Raw genomic sequence first — 19,256 nt, forward strand, 5'->3', positions numbered from 1 at the left:
ATTGACAATGGCTGGGTTCACCTGTTATGTAAAGACACTGCCCAGAAGAAGTTAATAGCAAACGACTTCTGTATATTTTCCAAGGACAGTCATGGTCATGGTACTGTGATCGCCTACATCATAAGGATGATGACTCTTTAATCACAGAGCGTCCCAAGACCAGGATTTCTGGGGCTCAGTTCCCTATCCCAACCGAGATACACCAACGCAGATTAGAAGTCAGTTTGCGTCTCACCAGGCAATGCACTTCCCATGGGAATGAGTTACTTGATTACTTTATGATGCCATCAAAATGCATTGGTTAATGCAATTACCAGTTGTTATTGAAGCTTTGATAATGCACTTATCCATCCAAAAGTCATTGCTTACACAACGTCAGCGTTAAACACACTTTCACCACTCAGTTTAAATAAAGCTGCTGTAGTTAATACAGACGCCCATTGTAGGAGCAAACTGAAACTTCACATGGAGTTGATTTTCGAAATACCAGGCAACTTATTACAAACTGGTGTGCACCACGAAACCAGTTAAACCTGATCATGAATTTGGTACAGATTTGACGTTCTCGGTTATGAGATTACCAGTAAAGCTACACTGTTATAACAGAATGGTGGCAATTTGTTCATTAATGTGCCGTGGCCTATGACGAAGGTGATCATGATCTTTCCATGACCATGGTTGTTCTTGGCAAATTTTTCTACAGAAGTGGTTTACCATTGCCTTCTTCTGGGAAGTAGCTTTACAAGACAGGTGACCCCAGCCAATATCAATACTCTATCGAGATTGTCTACCTGGCGTCAGTGGTCACTTAACCAGGACTTGTGATATGCACCAGCTGCTCATACGACCGCCCACCGCCTGTTCCTGTGGCTTCAAGTGACTCTGATCGGGGAGGCTAAGCAGCTGCTACGCCTTGCCCAAGGGTGACCTGCAGGCTAGCGGAGGGAAGGAGCGCCGTACACCTCCTTTGGCAGAGACGTATCTCCACCCCGCCATGCAAATGGTGGCGATAGGAAGGCTTACTTGAATGGCAGATTGAGTCCTGATTACAGAATAAAACTGCTATCCACAGGTCTGTTATCCAGTTTTCTTTTACAACTATAGGTGTTAAACATAATCAAAGAAGGTTCTGAAACTTGGATGTTGTTGCTGCTGTATTCTGTATCTCTACTTACGTCTGTGGATCCCTGTTACTACGTTAGCACAATCCACGTCCCTATTTATTAGTTATTAGCCCTCACTGTTCTTTCCCCTACACCACCCTTTGTAATATGGAGCAGTGCACGGTATATTGAGAAGCCTGGTTCCATACAAGGCAGCAGCTGGTCTAAGACTGTGCCTGATGCTGGGGAGCACATGGGAGAGGATCCGTTCAGGTTTCCTACTTATTGTAGCCTGGAAGCAGAAAGATGTGAAGATCAGCTTTTCTTGTCACATGGACCTTGAAACATACAGTGAAATGCCCCGTTTGCGTCAACAACCAACACAGTGCGAGGATGCGCCGGGGGCAGTGCACGAGTGTCTGACATGGCATGCCCACAACTTATTGACCTTACCCCATATGTCTTTGGAATGTGGAAGGAAACCAACGTACTTGGAGAAATCCCATGCCGTCACGGGAGACTGTACAAGCTCCTTGCAGACAGTGGTATGTAAAGTGTCACGGCCAGTGAACCCAAACCAGCTCTCTGTGAGAGCAACTCAATCATTCCTCTTCCTCGCTTCCTGTCACTGTGATACAGTTTCTACTTTAGGTCAACGGGACTAGGCAGAATAACAGCTTGGCATGGACTAGATGGGCCGAAGGGCCTGTTCCTGTGCAGTCATGCTTTGCCCTTTTGAAAACTGCATCACAAGATGTCTGTTCTTCAACATTTTTTCCCATTTCCCATTGCCCTTTCCAGCAGTAAATTGCAGAACCACAGTCAGGTATATTATCACAGACATATGTCATGAAATTTGTTGTTCTGTGACAGCATTACAGTGCAATATGTAAAATATACCATAAATTATAATAAATATTGTAGCCCCTGGTAAGCCTCAGGCTCGCTCAACTCGCTTTTGTCTAGGGGGAGCAGCCTTTGGCCCCGCCAAACTGGGTAATCAAGTCTGTGTGGATGCTGTGTGATGTACCCCACCCCGACAATTAACAGACAATACACCATAGGCAATTAAATGATTACACTTTATAGATCTTACTGGAACTATAATTAATAGAGATACAATACAAAAGGAAAATAAAAGGCGCCAAACTTATCAAAGTTCACCCACTTCGTGCACAACAGTTGGAACTCAATTAATAGAGTCTTCTTTCCACCATTCAATCCCCTCCGACCCCCTCGACCTGCTGCCTGGGACCAATCACAGGGGTCGACCAGACGCTTCATACGAGTCTGTCTTCATCTCCCCTCCTCGCCGAAGACCTTGGGCCTCAGACTCCCGCTCAGGGTCCGTCCCGCCGTCCAGGGTCACAGCATCCTGTCTGATTGTACTAATGAGGAGAGGACATTTCCCAGATGGTGATGTCCCTTCAAGGTGCATGCTTGAGGCATTGCCTTTCCAGAGTTTCCTCTATGGTGGAGAGGCTAGTGCTCATGATGGAGCTGGCTGAGTTCACATCCCTCTGTGCGGTGACCCCTCCGTACCAGATGGAGGTGGTATCACTCCATCTATGCCTCTTATCATCCATGCACCTCCAGCTAGTCACCTCTCACCCACCCTCATTCCGAAGAGAAAAGCCCTAACTCGCTCAACCTGTCTTCGTAAGACATGCTCTCCAATCCAGGCAGCATCCTGCTATTGCGCTACAGTGTCATATGTTTGCTGATGATTCAGGCAGGTGACCTTGTAGGTTGCAAGGAGAATATGGAGAGGCCTTGGGGGAATATACACCATATAAATACATAGGGAGGTGGATGTATTTAAGGCCGAGATAGAGTGGATCTGGAAAGGATGTTTCTGATAGTGGGGGAGTCTACGACCAGAGGGGACAGCCTCAGAATATAAGGATGTCCCTTTAAAGCAGAGATAAGGAGGAATTTCTTTATCTAGTGGTGGTGAATCTGTGGAACTCATTGCCACAGACATCTGTGGACGTCAAGTACTTGGGTATATTTAAAGTGGAGGTTGATAGTTTCTTGATTAGTAAGGTTAGTGGGAGAAGGCGGAAAGGAGGGGTTGAGAGGAATTTGAAATCAACCCTGATCGAATGGCAGAGCAGACTTAATGGGCTGAATGGCCTAATTTTGCTCCTATGTCTTATCTCTTATCTTATGGAAAAGTGAGAGTCCTTGACTCAGTCCTTTTCACTGTGCTGCACGAATTATTTTAGTGTCTCGTCTCCTGACTCCTGACCTCTGGCTGCGTAGTCCCTCTGTCGATGCCTTTTAGGGGCATGAATCCTGTTGATGTTATGTTCAGAGGTGCAGGCCCTTCTGTCCAACAAGCCCGATTTTACCCCATTAACCAATTAATCTGTGTGTGTTTGGAATGTGGGTGGAAGCTGGAACACTCGGAGGAAACCCACGTGGCTATGGGGAGAGTGTACAGTCTCCTTACAGACAGCGTTGGGAATTGAACCTGGACCACTGGCTCTGTGTTGGCATTACATTTACAGCTACAGTCTGTGCCACCCCAGGTCAGCCCCTCTTTCGATGTCGTTGAGTCCCCCTCCTATCAGGAAAGGGCCATAGGAGACAGTCATCTGTCCAACAGATCCGAGGACTCGTCTGGTTGTGACCTTTGGTGCTGCCTTTATGGAGTTGACACGTTCTCCCTGTGACGCTGTGGGCTTCCTCTATACGCTGCAGTTTCCTCCCCCTTTCCAGAGATGTGATTTAATATAATCGGCTACAAAAGAAAATTTGGTTTAGGTTAATGGGTAAAAGAATTAGAGGAGTTGATAGGTGTTTGTGTGAGAGAATAGAGGGATAGAGGAAATGAGAAAATAAGGAATGAGACTAATTTAATTGTTCCCCTGGGAGCTAGCAGAGACCAAGTGGGCCAAATGGCCTCATTTGGTGTGATTACAGGCTGCCCAGCACAATCCTTGTTGATTTGATGGAAATGATGCATTTCGCTGAATGTGACAAATAAAGCTAATCTTTAAATCTTTGTTACGATTCTTAGCATCTTCAAGAAAGAAGCAGTTTGTAGTAAGGAAGGCAAACACAATGTTAGTATTTATTTCAAGAGGCGTAATTTCAAGGATGTAATGCTGAGGCCTTATAAGACGCTGGTTAGATCACATTTGGAGTATTGTGATTAGTGAGAAGGCACGATGGACGCTATATTTCAGCGGTCCCCAACCACCGGGCTGCGGACCAGTACCGGGCTGCAAAGCATGTGCTGCCGGGCCGCGAGGAAATGATATGAGTCACCTGCACCTTTCCTCATTCCCTGTCACACACTGTTGAACTTAATATAGGGTTGCCAACTGTCCTGTATTAGCCGGGATATCCCGTATATTGGGCTAAATTTGTTTGTCCCATACGGGACTGCCCTTGTCCCTTATTTCCCCCGCTAAGGTAGAGCGTTCCTATGAAAAAGTGAAGAAGCAATTACCATTAATTTATATGGGAAAAATTTTTGAGCGTTCCCAGACCAAAAAATAAGCTACCAAGTCATACCAAATAACACATAAAACCTAAAATAACACTAACATATAGTAAAAGCAGGACTGATATGATAGATACACGGCCTATATAAAGTTGAAATAATGTTTGTACAGCATAGTCAGGAAGATTAAGCCAAAACCGATTTGTGGGGGAAAAAGAAATCGGCACGTATGCGCATGTGCACGTCACATATGTGAATGCCACACACGCGCACACAGGTGTCCATGCAAGGCATCATGGTAGTCTTTCTCAGGGTAAATACAAAAAATGCTGGTGAACGCAGCAGGCCAGGCAGCATCTATAGGAAGAGGTACAGTGGACGTTTCGGGCCGGGACCCTTCGTCAGGATTTGACTGCTATTTTTGTCCCTTATTTGGGAGTGAGAAAATTGACAACCCTAACTGTAAAAGACATGTTGAGGTGAGTTTAACCCTACTTGAACACCCCCCCCCCCCCCGGGTTGGCCGGTCCACAAGAATATTGTCAATATTAAACCGGTCCGCGGCGCAAAAAAGGTTCGGAACACCTGCTATATTTTATTAGGAGTTAGAGGCAACTTGGTATGTCTCCAAAGATATTCACAAATTTCTACAGATGTACTGTAGAGAGAATTCTGACGGGTTGCATCACCACCAGGTATGGAGGGGCCACTGCACAGGATGGGAAAAAGCTGCAGAAAGTTGTAAACTTGAGACAGCTCCCCTCATGGGCACTAGCCTCCCCAGCATCGAGGACATCTTCAAAAGGTGATGCCTCAAAAAGGCAGCATCCATCATTAAGGACCCCCATCACCCAGGAACCACCAGTGAAGAGGAGATCAAGAGCCTGAAGAAGTGCTCAACATTTCAGGAGCAGCTTCTTCCCCTCTGCCATCTGATTTCTGAATGGACATTGAATCCATGAACAATACCTCACTTTCTTTCCTTTTCTTTTTGCACTATTTATTAATGTTTAAAATATATTTCTTATTATAATTTATAGTTTTAGTATTATTATTGCAATGTACTGCTGCAGAAAAACAGCAAATTTCACGACATAAGCCAGTGATATTAAACCTTTTGCTGTTTCTGAATTTTCAGCCCCATATTGAAGAAAAGATGTGCTGGTGTTGGAGAGGGTGCAGAGGTTGTTCATGAGAATGATCCCGGGAATGAAAGGGTTAATGGGTGTGGAGTGTTTGATGGCTCTGGGCGTGTACTTGCTGGAATTTAGAAGAATGAGGGGGGATCTCATTGAAACCTGTCGAATATTGACAGGCCGAGATAAGGTGGACGTGCAGAGGATGTTTCCAATAGTAGGAGAGTCTAGGACCAGAGGGCACAGCTTCAGAATAGAAGGATGTCCATTTCGAATGGAGATGAGAAGGAATTTCTTTAGCCGAGATTTGTGAATCTGTGGAATTCATTGCCACAGGCAACTGTGGAGGCTCAGTCATTGGGTATATTTAAAGGGGAGGTTGATAGGATCTTGATTAGTAAGGACACCAAAGGTTACAGAGAGAAGGTAAGACTGGGGGATTGAGAGGGAAAATAAATCAGCTATGGTCAGAATGGTGGAGAAGACTAGATGGGCTGAATGGCCTAATTCTGCTTCCATGTCTTGTGGTTTTATGCCATCAGGTTAAAAGCTACCCAGACAGAATATGAGGTGTTGTTCCTCCAGAGTATGAAGCAGTGGAGGCTACCTCAGTAAATATATTTAAGACAAGATTGGATAGATTTTTGCATAGTAGGGGAATTAAGGGTTAAGGGGAAAATGCAGGTAGGTGGAGATGAGTCCATGGTCAGATCAGCCATGACCTTATCGAATGGTGGAGCAGGTTTGACAGACCAGATGGCCGACTCCTGCTCCTATTGCTTATGTTCTTATGTCCTTATTATGGCAGTAGAGGAGGCCATAGACTGACATGTCAGAATGAGAAGTCAAATTGAAATGTTTGGGTACTGAAAAATCCTGGTTTTTTTTGTGACAGACAGAACAAAGGGGTGCTGGACAAACTTAGTGTTGTCTTGTCTGGAGGTTCAGAGGTTGAGGGGAGACTTAAAGAATTTCAGAATCAGATTTATTAGCACTAACTCATATGATGTGGAATTTATTAATTTGTGGCAGCCGTACAGTGCAAATATATAAAATTGCTATAACATAAATATCGCAAAAATAAGGAATACGTATTATTGGATTATTCAGAAATGTGAAAACAGAAGAAGCTATTTCTGAATTGTTGTGTGTATAGGTCTCTGGCTTCTGTGCCTCTTCCCTGAAGGTAGTAACGAGAAGAGGGCATGTCCTGGATGTTATGAGTCCTTAGTGATAAGTGCCACTTTCTTGAGACAGCGGTCTTCAAAATGTAGGAAGGGTTGTGCCCATGATGGAGCTGGCTGAGTTTCTGTAAAATTATGCTCTGGATCTATAAGCTTTATAAAATTGAGAGGCTCAGGTAGACGGTCAGAATCGGACCATAAGATATAGGAGCAGAATTAGGCCATTTGGCCCATTGAGTCTGCTCCACTATTTCATCATGGCTGATCTGTTTCTTCCACAGCTGCCTGTGGCAACAAAATCAACAGATTCACCACTCTGGCTCAAGAAATTTCTCCTCATCTCTGTTCTAAATGGACTACCCTCTATTCTGAGGCTGTGTCCTCTGGTCTTAGACTCTCCCACCATAGGAAACATCCTCTCCACACCCACTCTATTGAGGCCTTTCAACATTCAATAGATTTCAGTGAGATTCCCCTCCTTATTCTTCTTAATTCCAGAGCCATCAAACGCTCTTCATATGATAAGCCTTTCAATCCCAGAATCATTTTTGTGAACATCCTCTGAACCCTCTCCAATGTCAGCACATCCTTTCTGAGATAAGGGGCACAAAACTGCTCAGTCAAGTGAGGCGTCACCAGTGCTTTATAAAAGTCTCAGCATTCATCATTGCTTTTATATTCTAGTCCTCTCGAATCGAATGCTAACATTGCATTTGCCTTCCTCACCAACTTGCAAATTAACCTTTGGGGCTTGCTGAATGAGGACTCCCAAGTCCCTTTGCACCTCAGATTTTTGATTTTTTTCTCCATTTACAGAATAGTCTGTGCTTTTACTTTTTCTACAAGGTGCATGACCATACACTTCTCGACATTGTGTTGCATCTGCCACTTCTTTGTCCTTTCACTTAATCTGTCTTAAGTCCTTCTGCAGGTTCTCTGCTTCCTCAAAATTACCTGCCCCTTTATCTATCTTCAATATCGTCTGCAAACAGCCACAAAGCCATCAATTCTGTCATCCAAATCATTGGCATATAACGTAGAAAGAAGCAGTCCCAACCACTAGTCACTGGCAGTCAACCAGAAAAGGCTTCCTTTGTTCCCACTGTTTGGCTCCTGCCAATCAGCCAATACCCTATTCATGTGAGTATCTTCCCTGTAATATCATGGGCTCTTGTTAAACGGGTTCTTGTTAAGCAGCCTCATGTGTGGCATCTTGCTGAAGGCCTTCTGAAAATACAAGTATTCAACATCCACTGATTATCATTTGTCTATCCTGCTTGTTATTTCCAAAAGATTTGTCAGGCAAGATTTTCCCTTAAGGAAGCAATGCTGATTTTGGCCTATTTTATCATGTGCCTCCAAGTACCTTAAATCCACATTCTTAACATTCGACTCCAACATCTTCCCAACCACTGAGGCCAGACTGGCCTGTAATTTCCTTTCTTCTGCCTCTCTCCCTTGAAGAGTGGAGCGACATTTGCAATTTTCCATTCCTCTGAAACTGTTCCAGAATCTGTTGATCCTTGAAAGGTCATTACTAATGCCTTCACAATCTCTTCAGCTACCTCTTTCAGAACCCTGTGGTGTAGACCATCTGGTGGTCCAGATGATTTATCTACCTTTAGACTTTTCAGTTTCCCAAGCACCTTCTCCAGTAATTGCAACTTCACTCACTTCTGCCTCCTGACATTCTTGAACTTCCAGCATACTGCTGATGTCTTCTACAGTGAAGACTGATGCAAAATGCTTGTTCATCTGCCATTTCCTTGCCCCCTATTACTATCTCTTCAGCATAATTTTCCAGCAATCTGATATCTGTTATTGGTTAGCTTACTTTTGTATTCCATCTTTTCCTTTTTTAGTTGCCTTCTGTTGTTTTTTAAAAGCTTCCCACTAATTTTTGCTCTATTATGTTGACTCTCTTTGGTTTTTATTGGTGTTGACTTCTCTTTATCAGCCATGGGTGTGTCATCCTGCCTTTAAAATATCTATCCTGCGCCTTCCAAATTGCTCCGAGAAACTCCAGCCATTGCAGTCCCTTCCAATCAGTTTTAGCCATCTCCTCTCTCATGCCTCTGTAATTCCCTTTACTCCATTGTAATACTGATATATCTGACTTTAGTTTATCCTTCTGAAATTGCACAGTGAATTCTATCATACTATGATCACTGTTTCTGAAGGGTTCCTTTACCTTAAGCTCTCTAATAAATTATGGTTCATTGCACAATACCGGATCCAGAATAGGTGATCTCCGAATGGGTTCAACTACAATGTAGAAAGCCATCTCATTGGCACTCTACAAAATTCCTCTCTTGGGATCCACCTGCAATCTGATTTTCCCAATCTGTCAACATGTTGAGATTCCCATGACTATTGTAATATTGTCCTTTTGACATGCCTTTGTAATTTGTAGACCACATCTTTGCTACCTTTTGGAAGCCTGTATATACTCCCATCAGGGTCTTTCTAAGGATTTGATTTTTTACCAGCAGATTTTTTTTACTGATCCTTCTGCTTACCTGCCTGTTGTTTTGATAGTGTTTATCCTTGGACATTAAACTCCCAGCTGTAATCTTTTTTCAGCCATGATTGAGTAATGCCCACAGCATCATACATGCCAACCTGTAACTGTACTTCAAGTTCATCTGCCGTATCTTATTCTGTATACTGTGTGCATTCAAGTGTAGCACCGTCTGTCCTTTTCAATTTTGGCCCCTTTTACATTGAAGCTCATCCCATTGACTGCAATGATGCCCTATCCATCAGCCTGCCCTTGTTAGCAGTCTCCCTAGACACTGCCTCTGTTTGTAAACCAACTACCCCATCGTCAGCACTAACACTCCGGTTCCCATTCCCCTGCCAAATTAGTTTAAACCCTCCCAAACAGCTCTCGCAAACCTGCCCACAAGGAAAGGAACCTTACTCCTAGGGTATAAATCTTAAGTTCTAGAGGGCATGCGATTAAAGAGAGAGAGGGAAAAGTACAAAGGAAATGTGCAGGGCAAGATTGTTTCTTAGAGAGTGGTGGGTACCTGGAACGGGCTGCCAGGGATGGTGGTGGAAGCAGACAGAGTAGTTGCGTTTAGAAGGTGCTAGATAGACAGCCAAATGAATAGGCAGGGAATGGGAGGTATATGGATCACGTGCATTCAGAAGAGATTTAGTATAATTTGGCATCTTGGTTGGTGCAGAAGGGCCTGTTCCTGTGCTGCCCTGTTCTATGCTCTGTGAATGTGGAGGGTTATTATTGAATAGAAGCAGCATTTCATTCAGCCTTGTTTTCCTCCCCAGCCTTGGCCACAGAGTAACGACCCCCATAACCGGGAAACCCGGCAGCAACGCTTCGCACACTTCACAGAGCTGGCCATCATTTCAGTCCAGGAGATCGTTGACTTTGCCAAACAGATCCCAGGCTTCCTTGACCTCTCACGGGAGGACCAGATTGCACTACTGAAGGCATCCACAATCGAGGTGAGCCAGAACAAAGGCTTTCTGCTGTATAAGGCTACCTATTGTATAATGATGAAGACTCATATTTCAAATTGATCCATCGGGATAAGGCTGTCCGGTTTGTTCTTGACGTTCTTTGAATCAGGTTTATTGTCACTAGCATATATCATGACATTTGTTGTTTTGTGGCAGCAAACCAGTGCAATGCAGAAAATAATTATGCAAAATATCTATGTCTATTTTTTTTAAAAAGATAAATAAAGTGCAAAAATAGTGAGGTAGTGTTCATGGGTTCATTGTCTGTTCAAAAGTCTGATGGCAGAGGGGAAGAAGCTGTTCCTGAAATGTTGAGTTTGGGTCTTCAGGCTCCTGTCCCTCCTCTCTGATGGTAGTAGTGAGAAGAAGGCCTGTCCGGGGTGGTGAGGGTTCTTGATAATGGAGTCACCGCCTTTGGAAGATGTCCCTGATGGTGGGGAGGCTTACAGTGTGCCAGCGATGGATCTGGCTGAATCTACAACCCTCTGCGGCCTCTTACGATCCTCTGCTTTGGAGCCTCCTTAGAGGTGGTGATGCAGCCAGTCAGAATGCCCTCCACCATACACCTGTAGAAATTTCACAATTATGTCAGTCTGAGGTAAAGGTTTTTGAATATCTACCAGTATGATCAGTAATTCATTTATTATTGACATGTGTAGCAGGATAGACTAAAAAACTTTGCTATCTATTCCAACCATTCTGTTCACAAGTCCACTGAGATGGTACAAAAAAAAAAGCAGAAAGCAGAATATTGTGTTACAGGTAAAGAGAAAGTACGTTGCGGGCAGACAATAAGGTGCAAGAGCCACAACAAAGCAGGTTTAGAGATCAAGAGTTCACCTTTATTGTACAAGAGGTCTGTCCAAGGTTCCAGATTTCAAAGGTAGAACATCCCCAAAAAAAATTCCCAGTGTTGCAGGAATAGAAATCACATTGTGAAATTCCTTGATTGGCAATTTGATCAGAGAAAGTTACTACAAGTGAAGAAAAAAATAGCAGTCATTCAGTTACTAATTTCTAATGTTAATTGACTTTCAAACGGTTAAGGTTCTCCTCGGATCTCTGTTGATTGTGCAGTCCCAGAATTAATCAATAATCTGGTTTGGAAGAAAGCACTTGTTCTCATAGCTGAATAAAATGGGGCAGGTTTGAAATGTGAGTTGGGTATCGACTCTCAGAGGAGAAATGAGTCTTCTATAATGACTTGGATTTCTTTTAAACTGAGGTTCAGCATGGAGTAAAAGGCAGTAAACCAAGAAAGAGTGATGGATGACTCAAATCTATAAATAGGCTGGTGAATTATAGAAATGCGGAATCAGATTTTGTGATGAGTCTTTCTTTTATTCCTCCCACCTACTCATCAAGTCTTTGATCTTCCCATTTTTTCCTTGTATAGTTTCTGTCTCTGCTTTCTATAAGAGTTGCTCACGACATTCAAAGAGTTGGAGTAAAAGGATTTCATTCTTTCTCATCATCATCTTCAATATGGTTGACCACAGGTGGCTCCTCTAATTTCTCATTCTTCAACCAGTGGTCCACATGGATTGGACTACACTCAGGTCTGTTCTTACTTCCAGCGCATGGTTTAGATGGACTTCTGTAAGGGTTCCGACAAGGTCCTGTATGGTGGGCTAGACCAGAAGGTTAAGGCACAAGGGATCCAAGGCGAGTTGGAGAACTGACAGGAGATAGAGGATACTGTTAGGTGGGTGTTTTACAGAATGGAGGGCTTACCATAAACTAGTAGCGTACCATAGGATTAGTGCTAGGACTTCTGTTGTTTCTAATATCTGTACATGACTTGTCAAAGTTAAATTAAAAATTATTATCGAAGTATGTATCTGTTACTTTGAGAATCATTTTCTTGCAGGCATTTACATGAAAATAAAAAAATACAAAAGAATTTATAGAAATTTATAGATAAACAAAGACTGACAAACAACTAATGTGCAAAAGAAGTCAAATTGTGCAAACAAAAACCCTGAAAAAATAAATTGTAAAGAGTCCTTGGAAGTGAGTTTGTGGTTGTAGAATCAGTTCACATTCGTGGTGAGTGAAGTTATCCACACTGGCTCAGGAGTCTGATGGTTGCAGGGTGATAACTATTCCTGAACCTAGTTGATACGTGGGACCTAAGGCTCCTGTACCTCTTGCACGGTGGTGGTAGTGAGAAGAGAGCATGGTCTGGATGGTGGGGGTCATTGATGATGGATGAAATTGCAGGGGTCTGATGCACAAGTTTGTAGATGACATGAAAATTGGTTGCAGATAGCAAAGAAGGTTGATAAAGCGGGACAGAGATCAGCTGGAAAGTTCGGTGGAGTGGTCACAGATGCAATTTAATCCAGGCAAATGTGAGGTCATGCACTTTAGGAAGTTAAATTCTGGTCGGATATTGCGAGGAAATAATAGTCATAGTCATACTTTATTGATCCCGGGGAAAATTGGTTTTCGTTACAGTTGCACCATAAATAATTAAACAGTAATAAAACCATAAATAGTTAAATAGCAATATGTAAATTATGCCAGGAAATAAGTCCAGGACCAGCCTATAATAAGGAGCTTAGAAGCATTGATAAACAGAGAGCGACCTTGGGATGCAAGTCCGTAGTTTCCTGAAAATGAAGACACAGGCTAGTGAAGAAAGCCGAGGAAGATATTGAGTATAAGATCTGGGATATTAATCTTTCAGTTATACAAGATGTTAGCTGTATCACACTTGGAGTATTGTGTACAGTTCTGGTAACTACACTATAGAAAAGATGCGGTAATAACAAGTGCAGATGAGATCCATCAGGATGTTGCCTGGACTGGACAACTGTTTATAAAGGGAGATTGGATCACGAAAGCGAGGAGGCCAGGGGAGGATCTTATAAGGGTTTATAAAATTAAAAGAGACATTGGCAGGGTAGAGCCTTTTTTCTTAAGGCAGGGTGGTCTAGAGGGCACAGGTTTAAGGTAAGAGGGGAGAAAATTAAAGAAGATCTGAAGGGTAAGTTTTTCTACCCAGAGGGTGCTGAATAGCAGGAATGAGCTGCAAGAGGAGGTGGTAGAGGCAGGTACAATTACAGCAATGAGTTTTATAAAAAACTCTAGTTAGGCTGCATCTGCAGTATTGTATATAGTTCTACTTGCCCCATTATAGGGAGGATCTCCAGGCTTTGGAGAGGATGCAGAAGAGGTTTACCTGGATTAGAAGGCATATGCTATAACAAGAAACTTGGACAAACTTGTTTTGTTTTGGAACCGTAGATGCTTGAGGGAGATGCGATAGAGATAAGATTATAAGAGGACAGACAGAGTAGACAGACACTATCGATTTCTCAGGGATGAAATGTCTAATACCAGAAGATATGCATTTAAAGTAAGAGGGGGTAACTTCAAAGGAGATGTTAGTGGCGAATATTTTATACAGTGGGTGGTGTGTGCCTGGAATCTGCTGCCTGGGGTGGTTGGTAGAGGCAGATAAATTAGCGATATTTAAGAGACATCTACGAACGTTTGTAGATAGGCACGTGAATGTGAAGAAAATGGAAGGATATGGGATATGGCCGTTTGATTCCTAATTTAATAGGCCTGACGCAATATTGCAGACATCCCACCTCTCCCAGAAGTTCCGGAAGTCTCCCGCGTATTAATAGTGGTTCCCTGGTGCCCGCAAATTATATACAATATCCCAGAAATCCATTTTTTTGAGCGTGAGAGAGAGAGCAAGAGAGAGCGAGTGTGAGAGTGACCACGAGAGAGAGAGAGGGAGAGAGAGTGAGAGAGTGAGCGTGAGAGCGACCACGAGAGGAGAGAGAGCACGAGCAGGAGAGAGCAAGAGAGCGAGCGTGCCATGGCAGAGTGTTCCAAAAACAGAAAATATAAAACATATGTCACCCCAGACTACACTAAAGTGTACCCCTGCCTAATAGGGGTCAAAAATAATGCCAGTGTTGCTCGCTGCACTGTTTGCAACAGTGAATTTTCTATTGCCCATGGTGGGTTAAAATGTAAAAGACATGTTGAGGTGAGTTTAACAGGTGTCATTCGTTCATTAGCATAGCTAACGTTATTTAAACTAGCTGGCCAGCTGCTAAGGAGCTACTCTACTGCAGACATCCCACCTCTCCTGGAAGTTCCGGGAGTCTCCTGCAAATTGATGGTGCTACCTCCCTGAAATGAGTTTTTGCAGGGTGGGATGTCCGACATTGTGGGCCAAAGGTCCTGTTTCTGTGCTGTATTGTTCTGTGTAAAGTTTGAAAGGCACCTGGACAGGTACCTAGATTGGAAAGGATTGGATGGATGTAGGCAGTGGGATTAGTGTAGATAGGCATCGTGATTCAGCATAGATAAAGTGGGTCAAAGGCACATTTATACTGTATAATTCTATTTTCCTATCCCTATAAGCCCTCCCTGAATATCTGTGCCTTCCTCTTACACATCACTGAACTTGCCCACCCTACTGTTGACGGCTGCACCTGAAGATGCCAAGGTTCTTAAATTCTGAAGTTACTCCCTAAGGTGTTTAAGATCATGAGGGGCAGAGACAAGATGACAACACATCATCTTTTTCCCTAGCAAAGGGCTGCTAAAACACAAGGGCACAGGATTAAAGCACAAGTGATTCTGCAGATACTGGAAATCCAGAGCAACGCACACAAAATGCTGCAGGAATTATGCCACAACGTGCAGGATTTCCTGGTGATTCTAATTCCGATTCCCATTCCGACGTGCTGGTCCAGGGGCTCCTCTACTGCTGCATGTGGCCACTCTCAGGTTGGAGGAGCAACACCTCGTATTCTGACTTAGTACCTCCAACCTGACTTCTCTAACTTCTGATAACATCTCCCTCCTCCCCTTCTCTCTCATCCATTCCACATTCTGGCCCTCTTCTTTCCCTTACCCCTCACCTGCCCATCACCCCCCCCTTCCTTTTCCCTTTGTCCCAGAGTCCACTCTCCTCTCCTATCAGAATCCCCCTTCTTCAGCCCTTTACCTCTTCTGCCTATCACATCCCAGCTTCTTACTTCAACCCTCCTCCACCACCCACCCAACTTTTTACCCTCACCTGGTCCCACCTATCACCTGCCAGCTTGTACTCCTTCCCCTCCACCCACTGCCTTGTTCTGGCTTCTGCTCCCTTCCTTTCCAGTCAGGATGAAGAAACGTTGACAGTTTTTTCTTCTCCGTAGATGCTGCTGAGTTTCTCCATCGTTTTGTGTGTGTTGCTCGGGGGAGGCATTTAAGTTCAGAAGCAAGAGATTTAAAATGGAGGTCAGGGAAAGCATGTTGCATGTTTGGAATGAGCTGCCAGAATGATGGTCAAGGCAGGCACATTAATACTGTTAAAAAGCCATCTAGATAAGTACATGGATGGGGTGGTGGGTTTGGTTTAAAGGCTAAATGTGTGCAGATGGGACTAATCACTGGCAACACAGCATGGAGAGGTTGAGCTGAAGGGCCTATCTGCATGCTGTGTGACTCTGTGACCAAGCCCTCCATTTCTTTAACTTCAACTTTAAGAAACTCCTTAAAATCTGCTTTTTTGTCCATGTTTCTGGTGATTTTTACCTAGCTATTCCTTCTGTCACTTTCTTTGACAGCAGATCTATGTTGCACCTTTAAGATGTTGACGATGCTTTTTAAATGAAACTTGCCATTAATTTTAAAGTAATGAAGTGAAATGCCACGGTCTAATCGTCTTTTTCAAGTCTTGTCTAATTTGCTGTACTGTGGATTCTGCTCTAAGTCTGGCCCGCAAGGAAGAAAATTATTCTTTGTGTCTACAGATTGATTGAACTTCCCCGTCACTTCTATTTTGCATTTGTGTTAAATGTTGACATTTGTTAGAGACTCGCCAACCTTTGGACCCAATCTTCTACTATTTACTGGTCAATAACCTTCCATAATCCTTTATCGGGCTAGCTTTAGGCGTATGATCTCTCACGGAAATAATGCACACTGGTTTTTGTGTCATGGTGAATCAGTGCTCTTTTTTGCCCCTTTGTGTTCTTTGCACAAAGTTTCCCAGCTAAAGCATTTAATACTCCGCTCTTGCCTTGGTACTTTGTGTTCCTAGGAACTATGTCTTCTGTTTACTCTGGTTTTATGATCTTTATTTATGTGGTCACTTTTAACGATCCATGTCTATTTATTTAGAGACACAGCACGGTGCCAGGCCCAATGAGTTGGCACTGCCCAATTACACCCGATTAACCTACTAACCAAACATCTTTGGAATATGGGTGAAAACAGTGGCAGGCAGTGACTAGTGGGGTACCGCAAGGCTCATTGTTGGGACCCCAGTTGTTTACAATATATATTAATGACTTAGACGAGGGAATTAAATGCAGCATCTCCAAGTTTGCAGATGACACGAAGCTGGGCGGCAGTGTTAGCTGTGAGGAGGATGCAGGGTGACTTGGATAGGTTAGGTGAGTGGGCAAATTCATGGCAGATGCAATTTAATGTGGATAAATGTGAGGTTATCCACTCTGGTAGCAGAACAGGAAAACAGATTATTATCTGAATGGTGGCTGATTAGGAAAAGGAGAGGTGCAACGAGACCTGGGTGTCATTGTACACCAGTCATTGAAAGTGGGCATGCAAGTACAGCGGGCGGTGAAAAAGGCAAATGGTATGCTGGCATTCATAGCAAGAGGATTCAAGTACAGGAGCAGGGAGGTACTACTGCAGTTGTACAAGGCCTTGGTGAGACCACACCTGGAGTATTGTGTGCAGTTTTGGTCCCCTAATCTGAGGAAAGACATTCTTGCCATAGAGGGAGTACAAAGAAGGTTCACCAGATTGATTCTTGGGATGGCAGGACTTTCATATGATGAAAGACTGGATCGACTAGGCTTATACTCGCTGGAATTTAGAAGATTGAGGGGGGATCTTATTGAAACGTATAAAATTCTAAAGGGATTGGACAGGCTAGATGCAGGAAGATTGTTCCCGATGTTGGAGAAGTCCAGAACGAGGGGTCACAGTTTGAGGATAAAGGGGAAGCCTTTTAGGACTGAGATGAGGAAAAACTTCTTCACACAGAGAGTGGTGAATCTGTGGAATTCTCTGCCACAGGAATCAGTTGAGGCCAGTTCATTGGCTATATTTAAGAGGGAGTTAGTTATGGCCCTTGTGGCTAAAGGGATCAGGGGGTATGGAGAGAAAGCAGGTCCAGGGTTCTGAGTTGGATGATCAGCCATGATCATACTGAATGGTGGTGCAGTCTCAAAGGGCTGAATGGCCTACTCCTGCACCTATTTTCTATGTTTTCTATGTTTTAAAACCACAGCACCTGGAGGAAACCCACGCGGTCATGGGGAGAATGTACAAACTCCTTACAGACAGCGGTGGAATTGAACCCGGGCCGCTGGCGCTACGCTAGCCGCTATGATATCATACCGTCCCAGCATGACACCGTACCACAAAGAAGATGATGAATACTTTATTGTTGCCGAACAATTGATACTGGAATGTACAATCATCACAGCGATATTTGATTCTGCGCTTCGCGCTCCACTCCACTGACAATGCTGGCTTCTGGCCTGGAGTCAGTTTACTTTGCAAAAGTGCAAACAATCTTCCAAGAAGCTGTAGTTATGAGAAGAGGATGGACTGACCATGGGTTTTGAGGGTAGTGGACTGGAAATATTATTTAAAGAGAAAAGGACAGAGGGCTAGATCTGGGAGTTTGACACTGAGAGGGTTGAGCACTTAAAACCTCGAGGTGTAAAACTTCCTCTACCCTGCATTTTTTTTTTTTAGCAAAAATGCAGTCACTGGAGAACTAGATTGAGGACTTGAGGGCAAGATGGCTGTATTGCAGGGGAATGAGGGATTGCTGTGTTCCCTGCTTCACGGCTGATAAGATGGACCTTTGACCCCACAATCTACCTCATTATGATCTCGCATCTTACTGCCGCAAAGAAAAGCAACCTCCACTGTCAACGACCCTCACCATCCAGGCCATGCTCTCTTCTCGCTGTTACCATCAGGCAGAAGGCACAGCAACCTTTGGTCCCAAGCAATCGGGTTCAGGAACAGTTACTCCCCTAGAACAATAAGCCTGCTGAATTGACGTGAATGATTTCACTCACCTCAGCACTGAGCTGACTCCACGACCTATAGATTCACTTCCATGTTCTCGGTATTATTTATTTGAGCAAGTTGTCTTTTTTTTACTTGGTTGGTTGTCAGTATTTGATTCTGTTTAGTTTTTCATAAATTCAATTATATTCTTTATTTTCCTGTAAATGCTAGCAAGAAAATTAATCTCAGGGTAGTGTATGGTGATATATATGTATCTTGATAATAAGTTTTACTTTGAACATTGAACTTGTACTGTTTACCTGCTCTGCGATTTCTCTGTGCTGTTGCACTTTATTCTGCTTTGTTATTGTTTTACCTTGTTCTACCTCAATGTGTAATGATCTGACCTAAACGAACACTATGCAAGCTTCACTATGTCTTGGGACATATGACAATAATAAACTGATTTCAGTTCAAAGATGCACCAGCAGCCAGCCTAATGTTGGCCTTCCTCGTGAAAGCTCTTGGCGCAAGATGTCGAATGTTTATTCCTCTCCGTGGATGCTGTGTTCCTCTATTATATTGTGTGCGTTGCTCTGGTTTTCCAGCATCTACAGAATTTCATGTGTCTGTGTTAGCAGATAGGGAAGATTGCAGCACGAATATGTGATAGATAGGTGGATGCTTTATTGATCCCAAAGGAAATTAGTGTCACGGTAGCATTACAAGTGCACAAATATACAAGTATGGAAATATTAGAAGAGAAGTAAGAAAGAATAAAAAAAAAGTTATCTTGTAATTTGCCCAGGATCAACACTACAGTTCAAACAGGCAATTAAAACTGAGCCTGCTGGTAACACCCACATTCTACAAA

General features: G+C 43.5%; 1 protein-coding gene across 2 annotated transcripts in view; it reads left to right on the forward strand.

Annotated features, from left to right (window-relative positions):
- The window catches only part of LOC140204928 (oxysterols receptor LXR-beta-like), an 84,361-nt gene that overhangs the window by 33,149 nt on the left and 31,956 nt on the right, over positions 1-19,256 (forward strand). For both annotated transcript variants that reach the window (XM_072271906.1, XM_072271907.1), the window contains one exon: positions 10,169-10,348. In XM_072271906.1, the coding sequence (XP_072128007.1) occupies positions 10,169-10,348 (180 nt within the window). The remainder of the gene's footprint in view (positions 1-10,168; positions 10,349-19,256) is intronic.

The sequence above is a fragment of the Mobula birostris genome, chromosome 11 (genome assembly GCF_030028105.1).
Source record: "Mobula birostris isolate sMobBir1 chromosome 11, sMobBir1.hap1, whole genome shotgun sequence".
Taxonomy (NCBI): Eukaryota; Metazoa; Chordata; class Chondrichthyes; order Myliobatiformes; family Myliobatidae; genus Mobula; species Mobula birostris.